Genomic DNA, 20,883 nt, shown 5'->3' with positions numbered 1-20,883 from the left:
CTTCCTCTTAATTTAGTCTTTCCCCTTGACGTAAAAGTTACTGTTTAAAAGTTACTCTTACACAAATGTCAATACTTTGTAGGAATACTTGTGATCGGAAAGCAACATTTAGGCCTTCAGTTGCGGTGAGCTGTGATTTTACTTCATGATATAAACAGTTTTTTAAACTTCTAAAATTGTATACAGTTTCTTTCAACCCCAGACTATTTCCTGGCATTAAATTGCTATCAATCTTAGTAGAAGGAGCTGCATGGGAAGACTTGTGACCCCCTGCTCCGCGTGAAGTTAGTCTCTGATAAGGGAAGGCCAGAACATTGCAGTGACTCAGTGCTTGTCTCGGCTGTGCTGCTCTCACAACCTTGCTGGTGTTTTTGTTTCCCCGTTCAGTGCGGTTCCTGGGCGTCGGCAGAACACCATCGTGGTGAAGGTGCCAGGACAAGAAGACAGCCACAACGAGGACGGGGAGAGCGGGTCGGAGGCCAGTGACTCCGTTTCCACCTGTGGACAGTCAGGGAGTCAGAACATCGGAAACAACGTCACCCTCATCACCCTGAACTCAGAAGGTGCGCCCGCAAAGCCTTTCCTTTCCTTTGCCCGAACGGCAGTAGGTACAGTTCCCCCAGATACACACTGCTTTTTGGAAGAGTAATACATGTTTATTGTTTTTCAAAAGTGACAAAATATAAAAACGATGAAGAAAGTGAAAATAACCTGGAAAATTCCACATCTGTGGATCTCTAAATCTTCCAGGCTTTTTTCTGTGTTAACACACACACTGATTTATGATTCTATAACTCACTTTTTTCCACTGCATAGTAGAAATCTTTCCACATTCACACAGATTTCCATACACGTTGTCAGTCAGTTTCACTTACTTAACCAACTTCTGGCGGCTTTCTTATAAGGGACAGTTGTAACTCGTATAACTAGTAGTGTAACGAGCAGTACTGTCTGGGACGACAGGTCTGGCCGTGGCTCTCTGAGGAGGGCCTAGTGTGGACTCGCGGAGGTGACAGCACCTTCAAGTCGGTCCACGCCACGAGCTGTGCTACCTCTTCCAGTGAGATTTGGAGGGAACTGTGTGGTGTGGCTGTTAGAGTCTAAGTGAACCCGTTTCACCCACACTGGGGTTTCTCTCCCCCCTTCCTCTCCCCTGCCAGGGTCTGAGGTGTACTCTCACCTGGCCCTTGGTCTGTGTGGCCGGCTTGGTGTACCCTTCAAAGGATTCCTGCCACCTGGCACCTTTGTCATACCTTTGGCGGCTAACTTAATGCTTCCCAAACAGGACTTATCACAGCATGGAGAGAAAAGAGAGAGAACTCAGACAAATTTAGTATTGTTACAGAGTTCAAAAGCCTATAATTCCTTCACTAGTCAAAACTTGTGAGGATTTTCTGCTTCAACATTTGAGTTGTTGATTTTTCCTAAAAACGCAAGGTAGATTTTTCTGCTGAGTGAAGATCATCCTGTTAGAAAGACTTGTCACCATATCTAAAACATTGAAAACAGTGGTTTCCTCAAAATGCTGTTCACCTCTAACTTAAATTGCTAGGAGTGGGATGGCAGAATAAGGTGGAAAGAGAAGAGAATTAGGGGCAACCTTTTTTTAAAATTGAGTTCTAATTTACATACCATACAATTCACCATTTTAAAAAGCATACACTTAAGTGGTTTTTAGTATATTCACGAAGTTATGCAACCATCACCACTATCTAATTCCAGAATATTGTCATCACCTCAAAAGGAAACTCCATAGTAGTTACTCCCAATTCTTCCTCCCCCCAGCGACTGGCAACCACTAATCTACTTTCTGTCTCTATGGATTTAACTACTGTGGACATTTTGTATAAATGGAATCATATGATGCCATCCATGTTGTAGCAGTCTTCAGTATTTCATTTCTTTTTATGGCTGAATAATATTCTACCTGTATGGATAGACTGCATTTTATTTATCCGCTCATCTGTTGATGGACACTTGGTTTCCACTTTTTGACTGTTATGTGTAGTGCAGTTGTGAACATTTGTGTATAGGTTTCTGTGTGGCTGTATGTGGCCATTTTTCTTGGGTCGATTGATACCCGGGAGTGAAATTGCTGGGTCGGGGCGACTAGTTGCTTTATACATTAAATTTGAGGGAAAGAGGGATGCTGCTGATTTCATCCTCATGGATATTGCATGAAATCACATTTGCAACAATTGCAGCGAAAACTAATTGTTCTTACTCTTTTTTCATGTTGATTTTGGGTAAATACCCACCAGATCTGGCTACCCACTTTAGGCTGACCATTTGTTTGGTTTTAACTCCATCAGCTTAGATACGTAACATTTCATAATTTTGGGAAAGTCTGTGATTATCATAAAAGCAAAGAATTTTAACTTTTAAATGTTTGTTTCTTAATGCAATATGATCAAGATGAAATATACTGCAGTGGGAGAAATCGCAGACTGACACTAAAATGAACAAAAAGGAATCAAAATTTGAGCTTTTATTAGTATTATTAAGATCTGTAAGAAAAAATATGGGTTCTTTTGTATCTGATTGTAAATTATTTAAATGTGAGATGATACACTTTGTGTAAAACATTTTTCTTTAGCAGAGGCTTTGAGCAAAGTTTTATAATCACCTTTAAAACTAATTGCTTCCGTTAAATGTGACTAATGTATAACACAGGTTACGATTGGGGCAAATTAGAGAAATTTTTCTGCTTTTAAATTTTCTATATTTTGCAGAAGAGGTTATCGTTCAGGACCATTCCATTTTACCATTAGGAGAATCATTTTGTAAAAGATCTGTTTTACTGACACTGTCCTTGGGAACGTCTCCCCCAGCCGTTTCAGTGTTATGAGAACTCAAGTTGAGCTGCCTTCATTGGCATGGTGGTTTGGGGAAGGTGGGAGTCATCTTTAAGTGACTGCTGTGTATGTAATGTTGGAAAAAGAGCTAATCCATTAATGTCTCTTGTATCAGATTCACTATCGACCTGTAGTGGCATCATCTGTTAAACATTTCTGTGAGATTTATGAATACACTGAAAATTGGATTAGCTGTTTCCCTGTTGCGTCCTCCCCCAAGACTAGAACAGCTTGCTCAACTGGAGAGAATGTCAAGTCAGCTAGTTTATATTAGAGAAGGATTATTAATATGCAAAGTGCTAAAGGGCCATAAGCTCATCTTTAGATTGAGTCATTTTAATTCCTGATAAGAGCCTAGAGCTGCAACAAGACAGATTGTTCTTATCTTCTTATAAAATTGTTTCAGTGCCTGAAGTTTTGGGAAACCACAGGTTTCAAAATGGTTACTTCTGAAGAATTCCAAATGGTTTGCATGAATGGACATGCAGTTTTATATCAAATTTGGAGTTACTGTATTATTCTGCGAAGGTACTGTCTCTTCTTATCCCAGTATTTTGCTTAGGCAGTTCTGTCTGTGGCATAAACTACATAAGAAAGAATTGCTAACTGTTGAGAACAGTGAACAATAAACTTACTCCTTAGTTCTTGTTCCTGTCTTCCCTTGGAGGTTTTGGTCTTTGTGTACTTCTGGGTTAAGTACTGAAAGTGTGGTGGGTATAATCCTTCAAAGATTAAGCTGGCTAATTGAGTTAGAGAAACAAATTAGCAAAAAGGGACCAAAAATGGGATCTGTTCATTAATGAAGCGATTTAGAGTCTTAATGAAGAGTTTAAGTTCCTGCTGTTTATTATGCATTTGATAATTCTTACAAAACTTGACTAATCCTACATATAAAATGTTGGGTACTTAATTTTAGCGGGGAAGGGTTGTACTTCAGGTATAATTGAATTAATATCAGAGGTTGTCTTCCTGAATGTTCCAAAGCCCAGTCAGTATGCTTACTGACTTCTATGGTAACTATCTGTGATGTGCTCCGTGGGGGTGGCGAAATGCAGTCTGGGAGAAGCAGTTCATTTTGTGTCACAGTAACAGGAAGTTGGACATGTTCTCCAGGATGTTCATGGTGCCAGAGGCTCCGAAATAAGATGGATACAAATTGCTGTGTTTACAAAACATCAGCTGTACCTACACAAAGAGGGACAGTTAGCAGAAGAACATTTCTTGGGAATTTATTTCCATAGTTTATTTTATATATAAAAATTTTTTGCATACATTTTTTGTGTGGTAACATTAAGACACATTTTATCGGCGATCGTCAATTGGATGCCACTAAGAATAGGATTACAAAGAGGTTAGCGACCAAAATAAAATGAAGTTAATAAAGAGAAACTAGAAACTAGTATAAGAATGTGAGTGGATCTTTGAGCATGGCCCTATAGTGAATGCTAAGCTTATCCGAGATCCGAGAAGGGAGACCGGCAGGGCGATCCAGAACAGTGCCTGGGAAGGTGACACCATTTCGATGTCTCATGCTGAGTTTCAGAATGGACACGTGACACTGATTAGGGCCACCCTGTCTGTGCCCAGTGGAGGGGGTCATTTATGCCGAGGCGCCCTTTCACACCTGCTTTAGTCGTGGTTGAGCTCACGATGACATCCCTGCTCAGCAGGCAGGAATTCACAGGGAAAGAGGCCCGTCTGGTCTGGCCCTGCCCTGCAGTCGAGGAGTTGCCCTCCCAGCTGGTGGCATCCCGGCCTGAGTAGGTGGCCTTGGCTGTCAGTCAATGGTGTGGTCATGCAGTTTCTGTGGAATGTGCTCATATTGTTGGGGAAAGAATTGGCATCAGTACCAAAAACCGTTTGTTTTTTTCCCTTTTCCTGTATCACGATCCTATATGTAACTCAACCATCTTGAATTGCCGGTTGAAAAACCACAGATTATCAGTCTGTTTATAGCTTAAAGATGTCACATCACTCCCCAATAGGCATGGGTATTTGGGCTGCAGGTACAAAGTTAACTGTGTCTAAAACCAGAAAGGCGGGCCGTCAGTTTTTATAGGTTGGTTGGAAGGGTAAAATGTTATGGACACTCACTGGAGGTGTCACGTGGGAATGAGGTTCACAGTCAGACTGTAAACACCTTCATGTATAAGGGCTCAGAAATTGGTGCCAAATTCTAAGTAGTGTGTGTTCCAGTTCTGGGAGGACTGGCCCAGCAGGGTGTGTTTTGAAAAGCCTCCTTCTGCTCATTCCTGGCCTGGTCTCTCCCCAGCCTGCGGGCTCCCCTGGTCCTCACCTCCGGCACCTCGTCCATCACTGAAAAAGCTGCAGTCCTTCTTCCCGGGCTCGTCCTTTCACTCCAGAGTTAATGACGTTTGCTCCAGAGATTGTCTGGTATAGAAAAGGGACGTGGGGAAGGTGATGTTTCATTGAAACATTTGAAGTGTGAGCTGGGAGCACCGCGGAGTGAGGGTCAGAGGAGAGGTGTGTGAACACTGGGTTTCGGGCGCAGCTCAAGCATGGATGGAGCACTTGGGTTTCAAAAACTTGTCGATGAATTTAGAGCTGGGAAAGAGCAGTCCAGTGATTGGCCTGAACATGGATTTAATCCCATTTTGGAAATGACTCATAAATACCTTGTACTCCCTGTGTTAATGTTTGACCCAACACATATCTGGAAGTAGTTTCTGTGACTCTGACCAGCCACGCGGCCTCCAAAGTCACGCTGAACAGTGTCGTGTGTTCCTGCCGCTTCAGAGCCCCAAGTGCGTCAGGGCAAAGGGTTAGAGGCCTCCCTCGCATCCCTTTCCAGTTCCCTCTTACATGTACTGATGCATTTGTGTTTTCTGTGCTGCATGACACGTCACCACCAACGTAGTGGATCTTACAGCACTGTTTATTATCTCATAGGTCTGGAGAGCAGATGTCTCTGCTCGGGCTCACGAGGCCTCTGTCAAGGTGTCGAGCCTGCTGGGCTTGTGTCTGGAGGCGCTGGGGAAGCTCTGCCTCCAAGCTCATTTAGGGTGTTGGCAGGTTTGGGTTCTTGGGGTTCTAGGACCAGTGCCCCTGTTTTCTTGATGGCTGTTGGCCAGGGACTGTGCTCAGGTTCTTGCCCTATGGCCCCTCTGTCTTACAGCAGAGAGCTCTCTTGTCCCCATGACCCTCTGACGTCTCCATCGTCCCCCTCTGCCACCAGCAGAGAAGATTCTGCTGTGATAAGGCTCACACGATTGGTCCACCCAGAGACTCTCCCCCACCCTAAGGCAACTGGTGAGTGGCTTTAGTGATACCTGTGGGATCCTTTTGCCTCGTGACATAATTGTGGGCAGGGCCCATGGGGCCAACTTAGAATTCTGCCCACCATAGGCACTGGGCATGCTGGCTTTAGTGTGGGCACCGTGGTGTGTGTAGCTATGTGGTGTACTGCATTCTGCCTGTATAGACAGGACTCTCCTAGAGCAGGCTTCTCAGTCTTCTAACCCCTGACTCCTTTGGGAAACATGAAAGATCTGAATGTTGGAGAGTTCAGAACAAATGAATATCGTACTGATCTGTGTCTTTTCAGACTGCACGTGTCCTTTTGCGATATGAGATGTCTTGTCCCTTCACTCCTCCTCCCACTCTCGCTTAGTGACATTGACTGCTCTCCTGGGGAAGTCTTGCAGTGAGTCAGGCCCTGGCTCTCTCTGCGCCTTCTCCTCATGGACGTGGCGGAGAGTCTGAGGACTTTTACAAGAATATTTCAGAGACGGGAATGATCATAATTGTGATTCTGATGAGTTAACTGATAGCAGTGAAATGTAAAAGCAGAAGAATTGTGCACATAACTTAAACTGCAGCCTATCACCGCCTGCAGAAGCACAGAGGGTGGACGGAGGGAGGCCAGGGCAGGACGTGAATCGTGGGGTGAGGACACGCTGAGGCTGTACTTTAGCTCGAGCTCCCTTTCCTCCGCTCGGAGGGTCGTTAGCCAGCAGGGCGTCCGTGGTACCGTGACAGGGAACTCGGGCCATGGCTAGTGTGCAGACGACTTCCAGGATGGTGGAATCGTGTTTTCACTTTAAGAAATGTTTCAGTGTTACTGGTAAAATCTTTGTAATACGATTGTTGATCTAAAACATCTCACTCAAAAAAACAAAACAAAAAACAAAGCAAAACAAAGCAAAAATAGCCCATACCAGAAACCTCTTTTAAAAGAAAACAGCAGAACGTACCGTTTCTAAGTTGAAATCTCTGTAATTTGTAGTTTGTGGAATGTCAATCTTACAGATTTCTCAAGTTCTCTTTCATGTAGTTATCAAATCCTGGTTGCATAGGAAGGACAGGACCTGTTAGGGAGCCACCTGGGGTTCACAGGTGTCGTCTTGATGGGTAGGCATGCCATTGTTCAGAACATGCCATGTGTTTTCCTTTTCTTTTAATCGTTCTGCCCCCTTTCCCATCCCAAATAGTCATTAAATACCCACTGATACATGGTTGGGGTGAAGATCTTTTTGAAGCAGCTATATATGACATCATAGAAGTTTAGCTAGCAGGTAGCTGTAGCTGACATGCTGTGACAAGTGTAGCTTTATTTTTACATACATAAAAATAACCCCAAGGATCCTGGAATACCGCAATACATGGTTCTTTTATGGGGCAGAGAATTGTAAGTAGTGCAACAATAAAATGTTTCATGTAATACGTAGGATTCTTACTCTCCACCTCCAGTGGAAGGAATTCATTATTTGTAATTATGATGAATCCACATCCTGGCTTTGAAAACACTCTGAGCCATGATGTACGTATATAGTAATGCAGCCTGAAAGGGTTCAGGACACTGGCAAGGTAGTCTGTGTGGATTTATCCTGTATTACCTTTCATGTTTGAAACCATTTCTTCCATTTTATGCAGTTTGTTGCTTTTAAAATGCATAAACAGTTTGAGTAGGCCTTTACAAAAGCCAGAGGAAAGTTAATTTGGGGCATAGATGGGAAATACAACCTGATACCACCTCAGGCCCTGAATCTGTTCCATGAAGACTTCCCTGGAGACGATGGAGGCTGACCTTGAGGAACTAAATTGAACTGAAGTTCATTGTGTTGTAGAACTGACCCCATGTTCCGAGTCTTGAAACAACTGTGCAGCATTTAGTGAATCATAAAGTATTGCCCTCTTTCGGTTTGTTTGTTATCCTTTGGGTAGAGTCACTTCTCATGGCTGCAAATAACTGACTATGTCGTCTCTGTGATAGCTACCGGACCAGCTGCTACAGGCAGCCCTCAGCGAGGGTGTGGGGGCGTTCTGGGAGCAGAGGTGGCAGAACTGGAACCCATAGGTGTGTCCAAGCAGCACGTTTGCAGGAAGTGGGCCCCTGCTCCCGTGCCCTTTCCCAGCAGAGTTGCTGACCCTGAGAGGACTTGTGGGGGCGGAGAGGGACACCACGGGCAAAACCACTTTGTTTTTGGAAAGAGCCGAGGTGGCAAGTTAGGCTTGACTGGTGCGAGATGGCATTTGGAGTGACTGGTAACCTTCTAGACTGTCCAGCCTTGCCCTTTATGAGCTCATTCATGCGCAAGATGTGTGCAGAGCTGCTGTCCACAGACATGGGTTTTGCTGTTTATATATCGAGTCAGTTCAGTGTCCATGTTTGCTTAGCAGAGAGCCCCAGAGTTGCAATATAATGCATGTGAAGTCCCAGCGCATAGTAGGTGCTGAGTAAATACTGCCTTATCTATGTCTCTCACGGTTAGCGCTCGTCCTGGGAAGAGAGATTTGTTTCGGTCTAGGCCCTGGGATGGCAGAGTGACTGGGAACCAAGGCTGACTGGTATTGTTGGCAGGAGTGTGCGGCATGATCTCAGGAGAACGTATGTGCGTATGTATGTGTGCATGTATGTCAACAAGAGGGGAAGGAAGCGTAACAGCAGCTGCTTGTGTTTCTTGGTTTAGACTTGATGACCACGAGAACGAGGTCCTCCTTTTCATTTCATTTTCCTGGCACCAAAATAGAACCTCAAAACAAATATGTGTATTCTCAGCTGTTTTAATGGTAAGAACCTTCAAGTTACTGCTGAAGGGTTTTCATTACAATAGGTTTTTTTAGAAGTGCCAGTTAATTTCATTGAATATTTAAATGATTGTAATAGAAAGCAAGTTTATTTTTCTTATAATCTGGTAGTTTTCAAATAAAGCTACTAGAATCTGTCCATTGTTTCAGATGCCAAAACTGGACCAAGTGATTTTAGTAAAATAAATACGTCCTTTCTGAATTGTCAAAAGGCGAATATCTCAAATTTCTCAAATATTTATGTGGGCAAGTACTCTGTCTTGTTTTCCATTTGAAAGACATGATTTATTGTCACTGGTGAGAAGCAGGGATCCAGAAGGGGCTCCGGCTCCAAGTTGGAGGTGAGTTAGGGCTGCAGGGGAGCAGAGCTGAGTCAGCCGGTGCGCCCAGCATGACCTGGGTGCGAAAAGTGCACCCAGCGTCCCAGGTGAGCCTCTTCTTGCCAAGGGGCTCAGAGGTGCTCCCCAGAGCCCCACGGATGGTGATGGTGGAGCCCTGGTCCTCTCTTCCCTCTGGGATGGGTCCCCTGTTCCCATAGCAATGATTTTTCTCACCTCTGGGTTGGTCAGAATTGCTGCAACCTCTGTTTCTTAACCACCTAGCCTGGACTTCTTGCTTGAGAGATGACCACACAACTGCAGTTCCCAGGGCATATAAGTCAAGTCAGGAATGACTAAATTATAAATGGGTTATTTAAAATGCCTTTTAAAATCTTGAGATATTTGCTTGAAATAAAGTTTCTGGATAATTTCCTGTGTTACCAGAGAACTGTAAGCCATTATTTTCTGGAGTGATAAGGGAGGGAAAATAAGGAAAGTTAATTTTTAGACTGATTTGCTGTTTTTTTTGGGGGGGTGGGGGGATGGATGGACAGTATTCCCTGAAACAATTACTGAAATCATAACTACTGTAGGAGTTTAAAATGACATCCTTCATCCTCCAGAATATTCTGGTTACATTTCCGAAAGTCCATCTGCTTAGCACTGAGGCTGGGCTTTCATCTGTAGGCAGGCGTCAGCAGGGAGCAGGGCTGCCGTGGGCACTGAAGCTTGCTTCCTGATGGTCGGCCCAGTGAGGACACAGCCCCTGGGGGAAAATACCTGCCTTGTATGTGTGTTTCCTGCATTCCTGTAGATGGACTGTCACAGCGCCAGCCTGCTGGTGTGTTGTCTCGATTGTTGCTGGAACTGTGAGGCTGTCTAATGTGTGACATGTGGAAGGAGGATGGCTCTTTCTCCCACACGTCACTGAGCACCGGGGCCAAGTACAGGGTTTGGACATGGTGAGGTGCTCCTAGTACAGGGGTGTGAGCGTCAGAAGCCCCCTTGCTTCTGGGCCCTACCCCACAGCCTGTGATTCGAGAGGTTGGGCAGGGCCTGGACGCCGAGGTGCCAGCGGGAGACCTCACGGTGCAGATAGTGTGACTTTGGTGGAAGGAGAGGACGGGGTGCGGAGGGCAGCTTGGCAGGAAGCTGTTTCTTGGGGCTCGAGTAAGAATTGAGGTTCATGGCGAGTTTATAGAGAGAGCTCGAGTTATCACCCCTTTGGACTGAAGGGCCACCCTGCCAACATTCCACCTACACAGGCTCAGTATCACTTTGACGAGATGTTGACTTGCTGTTTGGAAAACAACACTGAGCTCTTGTCCAGTGTTTACATTGCTTTAAAAATATGTAAACACGAGGAGCTTGCCGAGCAGGGTTCACATAACTTGTTATGCCTGAGAAAGGCCACCGTGACCTTGGGCAGTGCTGCTACTTAGGTTGAGAGCCCCAGCCCACCGTCCTTGCACTGGCCCGTGTGCAGTATTGATGGTGGTTACGGAGGCAAGGTGGCATCGCCTCCCACCCCTGGTGACTCACGATGCTGCCCCGCTTCCTGGGCTCAAGCATTTAAGTCCAGAAACGTGGTGTCATTAGGTACCACCTTCAGCCTGACACTGTATTCGCGGTCAGTTAGCATCCCTGCTTGACCGCGGGAGGTTCACACACTGCAGATCCTGTCGTGAGATGTAATGCCTACATGCCATGGGTCCTTCCTGGACTGCTGAGTCGCCCCAGAGGTGGCCACGTGCGCCCTCTGTCGCCCTGTCTCCCGTCTCTGTGTTCTCACTCCCTGTTCTGTTCTCACGGGTCTGCCCCGTGCTCCCTGCTCTGACCTCACTGGCTCCATTTCATTCCCAGAGCACCTGGCGCTTCCCGGCCCAGGCCAGTGTGAGCCGCTCCTTCTTTTGGAACCTTTTCTGTGGTTCTCCACACAGGTGGTTCATTACCATATCTGCTTGCAGACTTCTCATTGCTGAGGCCGGCCCTGGCCTCCGTCTGAAGTGATCAGCTCTGCCCCTCCGCTGTGTGGCACTTCCCATCTTGTAGCTGCCACTTCTCTGTTCATTGTATCCACCCTCCCCTCTGTTCATGAGCTCAGTATGGGCAGCTCCCCTGAGTAACTCAGGTTCTCAGATGTCCCTTGGATGCATCGAGAATTTCAGTTTGTGCACTCATACTTGACCAGGAGCAGTGAGGAGGTGATTCTGAACCACGTGTGGGGAAGCCTGGCTGGTGAGGATGTTCAGAAAAATGCACATATCTCAGCATATGCTCATGGCACCCCCTCTTTACTTCCAAACCATTGATGTTTCTGAGAAATGGTACTGCTTACTCATCTCTTAGTCTGAGTTCCAAAAATTAGATTTGTGAGTTGTTTTCTGTCCTTAGCTAAAGCCAGGAGCCCAGCCTCAAACACCCTAAGCAGTCCTTCCAACCGCCGGTCCACCCCAGTGAGGACGTGGTCATCTTGCCAGGGTTACCGAGCCTCGCCTGATGGTCATGCAAATCTCGTGACTCAGGAGCTGGGCTGGGGGAGGCTGCCTGTGAAGCGGGCAGGATGTAGGAGTCATAGACGGCTAACCACTTGGTTTTCTGCTCTGCTCCAGGTCTTTGGCGAAGCAAGGCAGGGCTGACCACCCTTTGTCGGGACCTCTTCTGTGCATGAGGCCGGAATGTAAATATCGGGACATTTCAAAATAAAGCTCATGAGAAATCTTAAAGCAGTAATGAGTATGCCTATGACATGACATGACAGCCTACAGGCCTAGTAGACACTCAGCAGAAAGCTGGAGCCCCTCTTAGATCCCAGCTCCCAGAGGGAGGTTGTTGTTTTTTCTGTTTTTTTTTTATTGGGGAACTGTGTTTTTCCAGAATATCAAGGATGTCAAGTTGTTGTTTTTCAATCTAGTTGTGGGGGCAGTATAGCTCAGCTCCAAGTCAAGTCGTTTTCAATCTAGTTGTGGAGGGTGCAGCTCACTGGCTCATGTGGGAATCGAACTGCCGACCTTGGTGTTAGGCGACCTTGGTGTTATGAGCACTGCGCTCTAACCACTGAGCCGACCGGCCACCCACCGGTGGCCCAGCTCCAAGCTCAAGCCATTGTTTTCAGTCTAGTTGTGGAGGGTGCAGTTTACTGGCCCATGTGGGAATCGAACTGGCGACCTTGTTGTTAAGAGCTCGCACTCTAACCAACTGAGCCATCCGGCTGCCCCAGAGGGGGGTTTTTAACTCTCCCTGTTAACATCCCTACCCCCCCCCCACATTTGCTTGGGATGGGGGTACGCGCGCTCTCTCTCTCTCTCCCTCTCTCACACCTTCACTTGCTTCCACATTAGGGTCAGAAGAGATTGTTTGGAAAGCTGCCAAGTTTCCAAGCAGAATAGATTGTTTTCTCGATTTGTGATCATAAGTGAAGTGCTCCTCCTGGGGAGGAGGGAGAGCTAGCTGCCTCAGTGCCCTCCCTCTTTTCTCTCTACATCAGCCTCGTACCTGCTTATGACCATCGCTGTGGCCTTGCTGAAGCTTGAGAAATTGGGGGTCCGTCCCACACATGAATGTTGAGCTCTGGGTGTTTCCATTTCAGACGACCCTCGAGAAAGCCAAAGTCTAGGGCATGTCGAGACACAAGGCCTAGGGATATTCATTCTGTCATTAGGAACTTTTGAGATCTGAAAATTGCAAATGGTGGATTCTCCAGGGAAGAATGAGTGGCAGGGAAGGGAATTTGGCCACAGGGAGAGGAGAGGGATCACGGTGCTCAAGCAGGAGGTCGGAAGGTGCTTCTGATCTGTACACGTCCAGGTTCACTGCTGGAAGGTCGAGGGAGCGAGGGTGCCACAGCAGGGCAGTGGAAGGACTCAGTGTGAGGAGCTTAGCATCCCCCTGAGCCCTTTGTCCTTGCTGAGCTGGCCGGCCTGCTGACCCCTCAGCAGGTCAGAAGAACAGCTTCCATCATGTAAATCATTTGTTTCACCTCGTATATGCCCACCTTCCAAGTAGCCTCTTCACAGAGCAGTTCCAAGTGGAGGCTTGAGTCACGGAATCCAGGGTTGTGCATTGAGTCTCGTCCCAGAGACGGAACACTCTGCATGGCTGTCCTGTGCTGACGGCCTGGATTCATAGCCGGTGGAACCCGAGGGAGTGTGTTCTGCGAGTGGCCTCCCTCTCTGATCCATGATGTTAGCACTCTGAGACCACTCCCGTTTGCCACCCTTCTGGATGCAGGGCGAAGCGGAAACCATACACAAGTCTTTTCAAAAACTCTTTACCCTCCTGGAGTTGTAAAGATAATTTGGGGTTTGAGGCTAGAGCTTGTTCATGTCACCTTTTCTAGACACACAGGCCTGTGGTAGGGTCGGGCAGCGTCCTCAGCCAGGGCCTCTGTAGCCTCTTGTTGTCAGACTTGTGAGAGCTCTGGGCAGGCCATCGGGTGGGTGGCACACATGCTGCTGGCGCACAGCACTGCTTTCCGTTTGCTTTGAACCGAGTTAGCCAGGCGGGCGTAGCCTTGCGGGAGCCAGCCTTGAAGGCAGAAGAGCATTTACATGTTACACCATGTGCCGTTCATCTTCCTGAGATGGGTCAACAGACACCCAGGCCGCCCTTTGGGGAATGATGGCCTCGTTTCTGGTCTTCATCAGACATAAAGTCCCACTCTTTTGTGACCGCAGGAATTGCCCGAGCCCCCCTGGCCGGCACCTTGGAAGTTGGGGGAGCGATTTGCCAGCCAGCCCCCCCTCCCCTCGATCTTTCTTGTGTGTTTGAGCTGAGCACTGGGCCCTTTGGAGAGTGTGAGCTTGTCTGAGCCTGCCCTTCTCTCTTGCAGAGGACTACCCCAACGGCACCTGGCTGGGGGACGAGAACAACCCCGAGATGCGCGTGCGCTGTGCCATCATCCCCTCCGACATGCTGCACATCAGCACCAACTGCCGCACCGCCGAGAAGATGGCACTGACGCTGCTGGACTACCTCTTCCACCGGGAGGTGCAGGCTGTCTCCAACCTGTCAGGCCAGGGGAAGCATGGCAAGAAGCAACTTGACCCCCTCACCATCTACGGCATCCGGTGTAAGTGTGGGCTTCCTGTGCTTGGCTCGCGTCCCTTAGCCTGCGGTTGCAGGAAGGACCTGGCTGGAGGGTGGGCCCTGCCAGGTAGCGTTTCAGGGACGTGTCAGGCCTTCGGCTGGTGGGTTAAAGAAGATGTCGGCGTCAGAACCAGTCACAGAGCAAAGAGAGGGATTTCTGGATCGAGCGTTTCCTTTAGTGAGTACTGCCGGGGGCCCTGTCCATGGGAAAGACACTGGAGTGTGTGGGCCTGCCAGACCCTGAGAATTGTTTTGAGTAGCTTCCTGAGAACCTGTATGAGAAACCAGCTGACATCAGTCCCTCGGGTGGGGCTAAAGCAGTTCCCGGATGAAGAGTGTCAGAGGCGTCAGCAGACTTTTCCTAGGGGACACGCAATCGGTGTGCTCGGCTTTGCGGGCATAGGGTCTGTGTTGTAACTACTCAGCTCTGAAAGCAGCCATAGACCAAACATGAACGAATAGGCGTGGCTGTGTACCAGTAAAACATGGCTTTCCAAAGCAGGCAGGGGTCTGCCCACCGTCTGCCAACCCATGTTTTAAAGCATGATGCCTACTGCAGTGGGCACCACTAGGATCTGTGGGCACCGTGCAGAATGTGCGTGCAAGCTTAAGGACACATGGGTTTGCTTGGTGACAGGATACCGTGTAATGGTGTGTGACAGTGTGACTCACGGTGTGAAGCGCTGTTGAGATGTATACAGAGGGTGCCAAAAAAATGTATACACATTTTAAGAAAGGAAAACTGTATTAAAATTGTAATATTCGATATGTACTGATAACAAAAGACGAATACAAGTCACATTTGACTTCCTCAATTACAAGAGATGCTCACAGTGGTTACCATCAGCGTCCAGACATTTCTGATTATGGAGAACTACTGCTCGGGCAATGTTGCCGAAAGTGTCCCCTTGTATCCATTTTTTGGGCACCCCCTGTAGATGAACAAGAAGCGATTCCCAACGCACAGTATGTAGTCAAATATATGTAAGTGGTTGCAGCCCCGAGAGCTGGTCACGGGGAGTTTGACCACGCCGCAGTGGTTGGAAGCGGAAGCCTGGCAGAGAGCAGGGCTTGTGGACAGGCTCCGAGAGCGGCCGGGATCGGGCCCAGGGCTGTGGGGGGATGGCGTCTGGTGGTGGGTTACTGTTCTCATAGCGTTACCAGCAGAGGTACCTGGGAATGTGGTACAGGCTGTGACACACGTTGTGAGGCACAGGCATGGAGGCTGTCCTGCAGTGGGGGAGGGGAAGCTGGGCCGGTGGGATTCAGAGCAGAAGCACGTGGCTGGTGACAGGTGGGCGTGCTGTGCTCAGGAGTCTGCATGGCGTGGTGGAAGGCACTGCGATGACAGAACCGGTCAAGTCCTGTTTCCCTGCACGAGGAGACCTTGGCTGCCTGCTGAGCGCTCCCTCATCTGGGAAACGTCGTGAGTCGCTGCCTTCTCAGTGTTAAAGTTCAGGTGGAATTTTGAAAGGTTGAAAGTATTTGTTGACCATTTTTCCTTTTGGCCCAGTTTCATTTACATTGCTGATGGTTACTCAAAAAAAAAAAAAAAGCAAAAACTAGAACAGGATCAAACTCCTGAGCACTGAACTTGAGCAGTGGCGAATGTAGGCATTGGCTGCTTTGTCACACCTGCCCCAGTCTACTGTTGCAGGAGTGACACGGGCCCCTTCAGGAGTCCTCAGCGGCCTTTTCTCCTTGTGTCTCCGTCATCACACGGCTGTCTTCTCCTTGTGTCTGTGTCGTCACACGGCCTCCTTCTCCCTGGGTCTCTCTCTCTGTGTCTCTCCTCCTCTCCTTATGAGGACACCCGTCATATTGGATTTAGAGCTCAGTTTGCTCAAGTATGACCTCATTTAACGTAATTAATCCCATCTGCAAAGACCCTATTTCCAAGGGAGGTCACCTTCTGAGGTCCTGGGAAGGACATGAATCTCGGCAGACTTTTCAGCATTGTACACAGGGCCAGGGTTCTTGAGTAATCAGATACTGTGTCTCACACGGCTTCTTTGGGGGGGCCCACCACGTGTCTTTGGGGATCCCAAGGCACCTGTTTGGAAAGTTGGGAGGAAGCTTTGGTCTGTGTGGGTTGGTGGTGAGAAGGGGCCTGTGAGATGCAGAACAGTGGGGACCTTACTCACAGGTCGCCGTGGACTCCCTGATGGCTCGAGGGGTGGTGTCACTCCACTGTGCTTATCTTCAGTCGGGATCACCGCTGCTTGGGGAGAAGGGGCTAACCTGGTCCTCAGGCTGGGACCCGCTGGACAAACATGGTGTGTGGGGTGCGGGCCCCCCCCAGCATGAGAGAGCACATGGGCTAGTTCCCCTGATTCGGAGGGCTGAAGATTTCTGTTGTTTTTCTAGGCCAGTCACTATCAAGTCAGGACTGTAATTTTAAGAAATAAGTTGCTGGCACTAAGCTTTCTGCTTCGCTTTCTCCTTGAATTTGAGATTACATTAGCAGTGACAGTGTTTTTCATTCCTTTGTGACTGATAAGCCCCATGCCACCCACCAAGGATGCGAGATTATGCTCTCTGTTCACTTGATTTCCTATGTTCCTTTTTCCCACAGTGTGTCTCAGCCCCTCTGTGGGGCTCATTATTTGAGAGCTGGGAATCTGGTTTTGTGATTTGAACCACCAGTGTAAACCATGGGTGTTCTGGAAAGTGGGAACGTGGTTAACAGTGACGGACTCTTTTCAGATCTTTAGGTGGTGGCCAGACTACTTGCCAGGAAAGACAGGGACAAGCTCGCAGGGGCCGTTCTTTTGGGGTGGCCCAGGGGCTTTGCCTGCTGCACAGCTCTCCCACAAAGACGCTTCAGAGGGCTAAGTGGCTCACCCTCCAGATAAGATGGCCCCACAGCTTCCCAGAGACCCTGTGCACTGGGCCATGTACCGGAAATGGCCTTGAAGTTGCACTGTCTCCTACGCAGGGCAGCCAGGGTGACAGCCTAGCTGAGGGGAGTCATGCGAGCAGAGGCTACAGTGTGAGATCTGACGTCATCTTCTTCCTGGTCTCCTGAGTGTCCCCCAGTGGGGCTCCTGGGTGCTGTTGAGGGGCAGAGTGAGGTGCTCCTGGGGTTTACGCTGCGACCATTTCTCCACTTGGGTGGGCTCTGGGAGGCCTGAATTTTAAAGCCATGTCTCACTCCTAACTGATAATTCAACTTGGAACTGAAGTGAGGGTAATGACATTCTTATTTCATGAGGTTTTCTTATGAGCATATAATAACTTAAGAGATAAACTGCTTCAACAAATGTGAAATACCAGTTAAATGCCAAGGAAGAATGCTTTTGGAAAAGTCAGAGCAGCAGTGCCAGGCAGCCGTGCGATCAGGAGGCCCCCACCCTCTGCCATCAGCGCTTCTCCTTGGAGCTGCCCTGTGGATGCCCGACATGGGGTTTCTGAGGGCAGAGCTGACTCCACTCCTGCCCCATCGGGTCGACCCCCTTCCTTCCCCCTAGGACGCGCTCAGCAGGGGAACATTTGTGATTCATTAGTTAGTTTTTCTTGGCAGTCCTCAGGGTGGCATTTGCCATCCATTTGGAGTCTTGAGTCTCTGTTGGAAGGAATTATGTAATATGTCTTAAGAGAATTCAAAAATGGATAATGTATAACTACATGAATGTAAATTTTTTTCTTCAAAGAATGTAAGCCAGGTTTTGAACTGGCAAGTTGGTTTTTACAAAGTTGAATTTACATGTTAATGTTTTTGCTCATTTCTTATATTTATATACCCGTGTGTGTCTTATATATAGTCTTTAAGTTTTTAAAATTTTATATATAATTTCATTAATCCCTAGAGGCATTTGGAAGATTTTTTCCTTGTGGGTGAAGATACGAGGAGAAGAAGATGGTTTGTAGAATGTTTCTCTTTATTGAAGCATGTACCTAATAAGATATCTTGATACGGTGTATGATGGCTGTTTCTTTTCCTGTTTTGGAGACCACAGTTGTATTTGGGCTTCTCTGCAACTGTAGCCAGTAGTTGGGTTCTCCTGTAACTATATAATTGTAGTTCTGATAGTCCCGTTCTCCTGTGACTTTAGTCTGTGATTGGGTTCTATTAATATAGAACTATTAATATATAACTGTAGTTAGTAGTTTTCTTTAACCACAGTCAGGAGTTAGGTTCTCTTATAACTATATAACTGTAGTTCTAATGTTTGGTTCTCCTGTAATTATACCGTGTTTTCCCGAAAATAAGACCTAACTGGAAAATAAGCCCTAGCATGATTTTTCAGGATGACATCCCCTGAACATAAGCCCTAATTGCGTCTTTTGGAGCAAACCTTAATATAAGACCTGGTCTTATTTTCAGGGAAACACGGTAGTCAGTGAGTTGTATTGTAATTACAGTCAGTACTTGAGTTCTCCTGTAACTGTACAACTACAGTTAACAGTCGGATTCTCCTGTAACTACAGCTGGTAGTTGGTTTCTCTTGTCACTAAAATTGGTCACTAGTCCAGAACTTTGTGAGGCGACCCCCTGCACCTAAAGACATACCCAGCATGTAGTGAACGTTTAGTAAATATCGATTCATGATTCTGTGTTTATTTTAGAGATGACCTGAAAACCAAGAAGCAAAGAGTTGCCACTTCATTTATGTATTTCCTTTTGTGCATGAGAATTACAAAGTGCTGCTGACGCTACCTTCGGTTTTTGTTCTTTCCGATCCTATAAAGCCTACCTCTCCTTAACCCGATTTCTTTTTCTGTCTAGATCTCAGAAATTTTGGTTGTCAATATTTAGAGTCAAAGATGTCTTAAGCATGTGCTCATAGAAAAAAATCTAGAAATGTCTTTCCAAGACAAAAGGAACTTTTGATACTTAATATAGTACTTAAAAAAACAAATACTTCCTTTGTTTTAATTATTTGTAGTAGTTTTGGTCTTGATAGGAACAGCATTTAGGAGTTGGACATCAAGTGAATTCTCAGGAGATGGTCCAAACTCAATGCTGTAAGTAGTCAAAACAGGAAGTTTTTTTAGCTTAATCTTTTTATTATTCAATTTTTGAATTTTATCCATTTTTTTCCCCACTAAGTAGTGAAGTGTCATAAGCCAGCTAGAGAGGAGGTCACACTGATGAGGAGTGTTTCTTGCGGTTCCCACGTTCATGACCATTACTTTCTGTTGATTTAGCACAAAGAGGTGGGGCTGGCAGTGAGGGGTCTCCATTTGCCGCCCACTCCTCAGTGGCCTCCCTGACCCCCAGTTTCCTCATTGTTGATAAGGTGGGGTGTCTCTGGATGCCATTCAGTCATGTGTTGAGAGCACTCTATAATTTAAATGGCTAACAAATGTGGGTGCCAATAGGATGTCCTGCTGAGCGGGAGACAAGCCACGGGAGTACTGTGAGTGACACGCACCCACCTCTGTGGCTAGCCTGTCCTCCTGGTTGTGGGGCTCTCGGGAATACAAGTCGCTTCTGTCCTCAGGGAGTTTCCGTTCTGATCCAGGAGGCACGTGGAAAGGCACCAAGAGTTACGTAAGCCAGCCTCAGACCCAAGTAGCAATGGGAGAATGTCTCAAGATGGATCACAATCACCATTTAGTCAATAAATGCTGAAGCATCTACCATGCGCCTGGATATTCCGGGTTCTGGGCACACACGGGTGAACAAAACAAAAGATTCCTGTGTCTGTGACAGAAACAAAGAGTAAATGCAATAAATATATACATTCTCTAAAATTGTAGCGAGCCAGGACGGGGATGGAGGTAGGAGGGAGCTTGGGGTTCAATGGACTGGTTAAGGGTAGGATTATTGAGGTTTAATTTGAGCCAAGACTTGAAAGAAGGGAAGGAGACAGCCAGGCAGACATGAATGAACAGAGGACTATGAGCTGGAGTGTGGAAGCGCAGTTCTGATAAAATCGTTGAGACCTTGATTTTATTCTCGACGTCCAGGACGTTGAGTGCATTCTGTGACGTTAGCATGCAGAGGAGAGTTTGCGTGTGCAGCGTCTGGGCGCTCGTGTGCGCCCTCAGCACCTAGCTTGTTGCCTTATTTCCATCTGGTGTGGGTGGATCCAGTCAGAATAATGTGAAAACTAAATAAATGAAAAGAATTTGTACCGTATAGCCGGCATGCCTGTAGGGGAGGCTTTCAGCTCCAATCACATTTTTGTGTCCAAGTTGCTCCCAAAAAGCCGGGGTTCAAGAGGCAGGACTTCATCTCATGGGGCTTTTGTCTGGGATGTGTGCTTCCAGGTCACCTCTTCTATAAATTTGGCATCACGGAATCAGACTGGTACCGAATCAAACAGAGCATTGACTCCAAATGCCGGACAGCCTGGCGGCGGAAACAGCGAGGTCAGAGCCTGGCCGTCAAGAGCTTTTCTCGGAGAACGCCGTCCTCATCCTCGTACAGTGCATCAGGTACGCTGTGGAGAGCATCCCGGGCAGTTTGCATCGTGGGACTTGGTGGGGTGGGGGTGGGGGCAGTCTCGAGTGAGGCCTCCCGCCTGCAGAATCTACAGCTGCCACTCGGGATTCAGTGATTGCAGCTTTAACCTTGTGCACACACATGCGGTGTCAGTTATCTAGGGAGCCCTGCTAACATG

General features: G+C 47.4%; 1 protein-coding gene across 10 annotated transcripts in view; it reads left to right on the top strand.

Annotated features, from left to right (window-relative positions):
* The window catches only part of BANP (BTG3 associated nuclear protein), a 117,786-nt gene that overhangs the window by 53,073 nt on the left and 43,830 nt on the right, over positions 1-20,883 (top strand). For all 10 annotated transcript variants that reach the window (XM_019742730.3, XM_074314467.2, XM_019742729.3 and 7 more), the window contains 3 exons: positions 388-563; positions 14,055-14,294; positions 20,531-20,698. In XM_019742730.3, the coding sequence (XP_019598289.1) occupies positions 388-563; positions 14,055-14,294; positions 20,531-20,698 (584 nt within the window). The remainder of the gene's footprint in view (positions 1-387; positions 564-14,054; positions 14,295-20,530; positions 20,699-20,883) is intronic.

The sequence above is a fragment of the Rhinolophus sinicus genome, chromosome 8 (assembly GCF_057876585.1).
Source record: "Rhinolophus sinicus isolate RSI-liver-muscle chromosome 8, RSI-T2T, whole genome shotgun sequence".
Classification (NCBI taxonomy): Eukaryota; Metazoa; Chordata; class Mammalia; order Chiroptera; family Rhinolophidae; genus Rhinolophus; species Rhinolophus sinicus.
The sequence above is the reverse complement of the archived record's forward strand: the minus strand, read 5'-3'. Positions and strand labels throughout refer to the sequence as shown.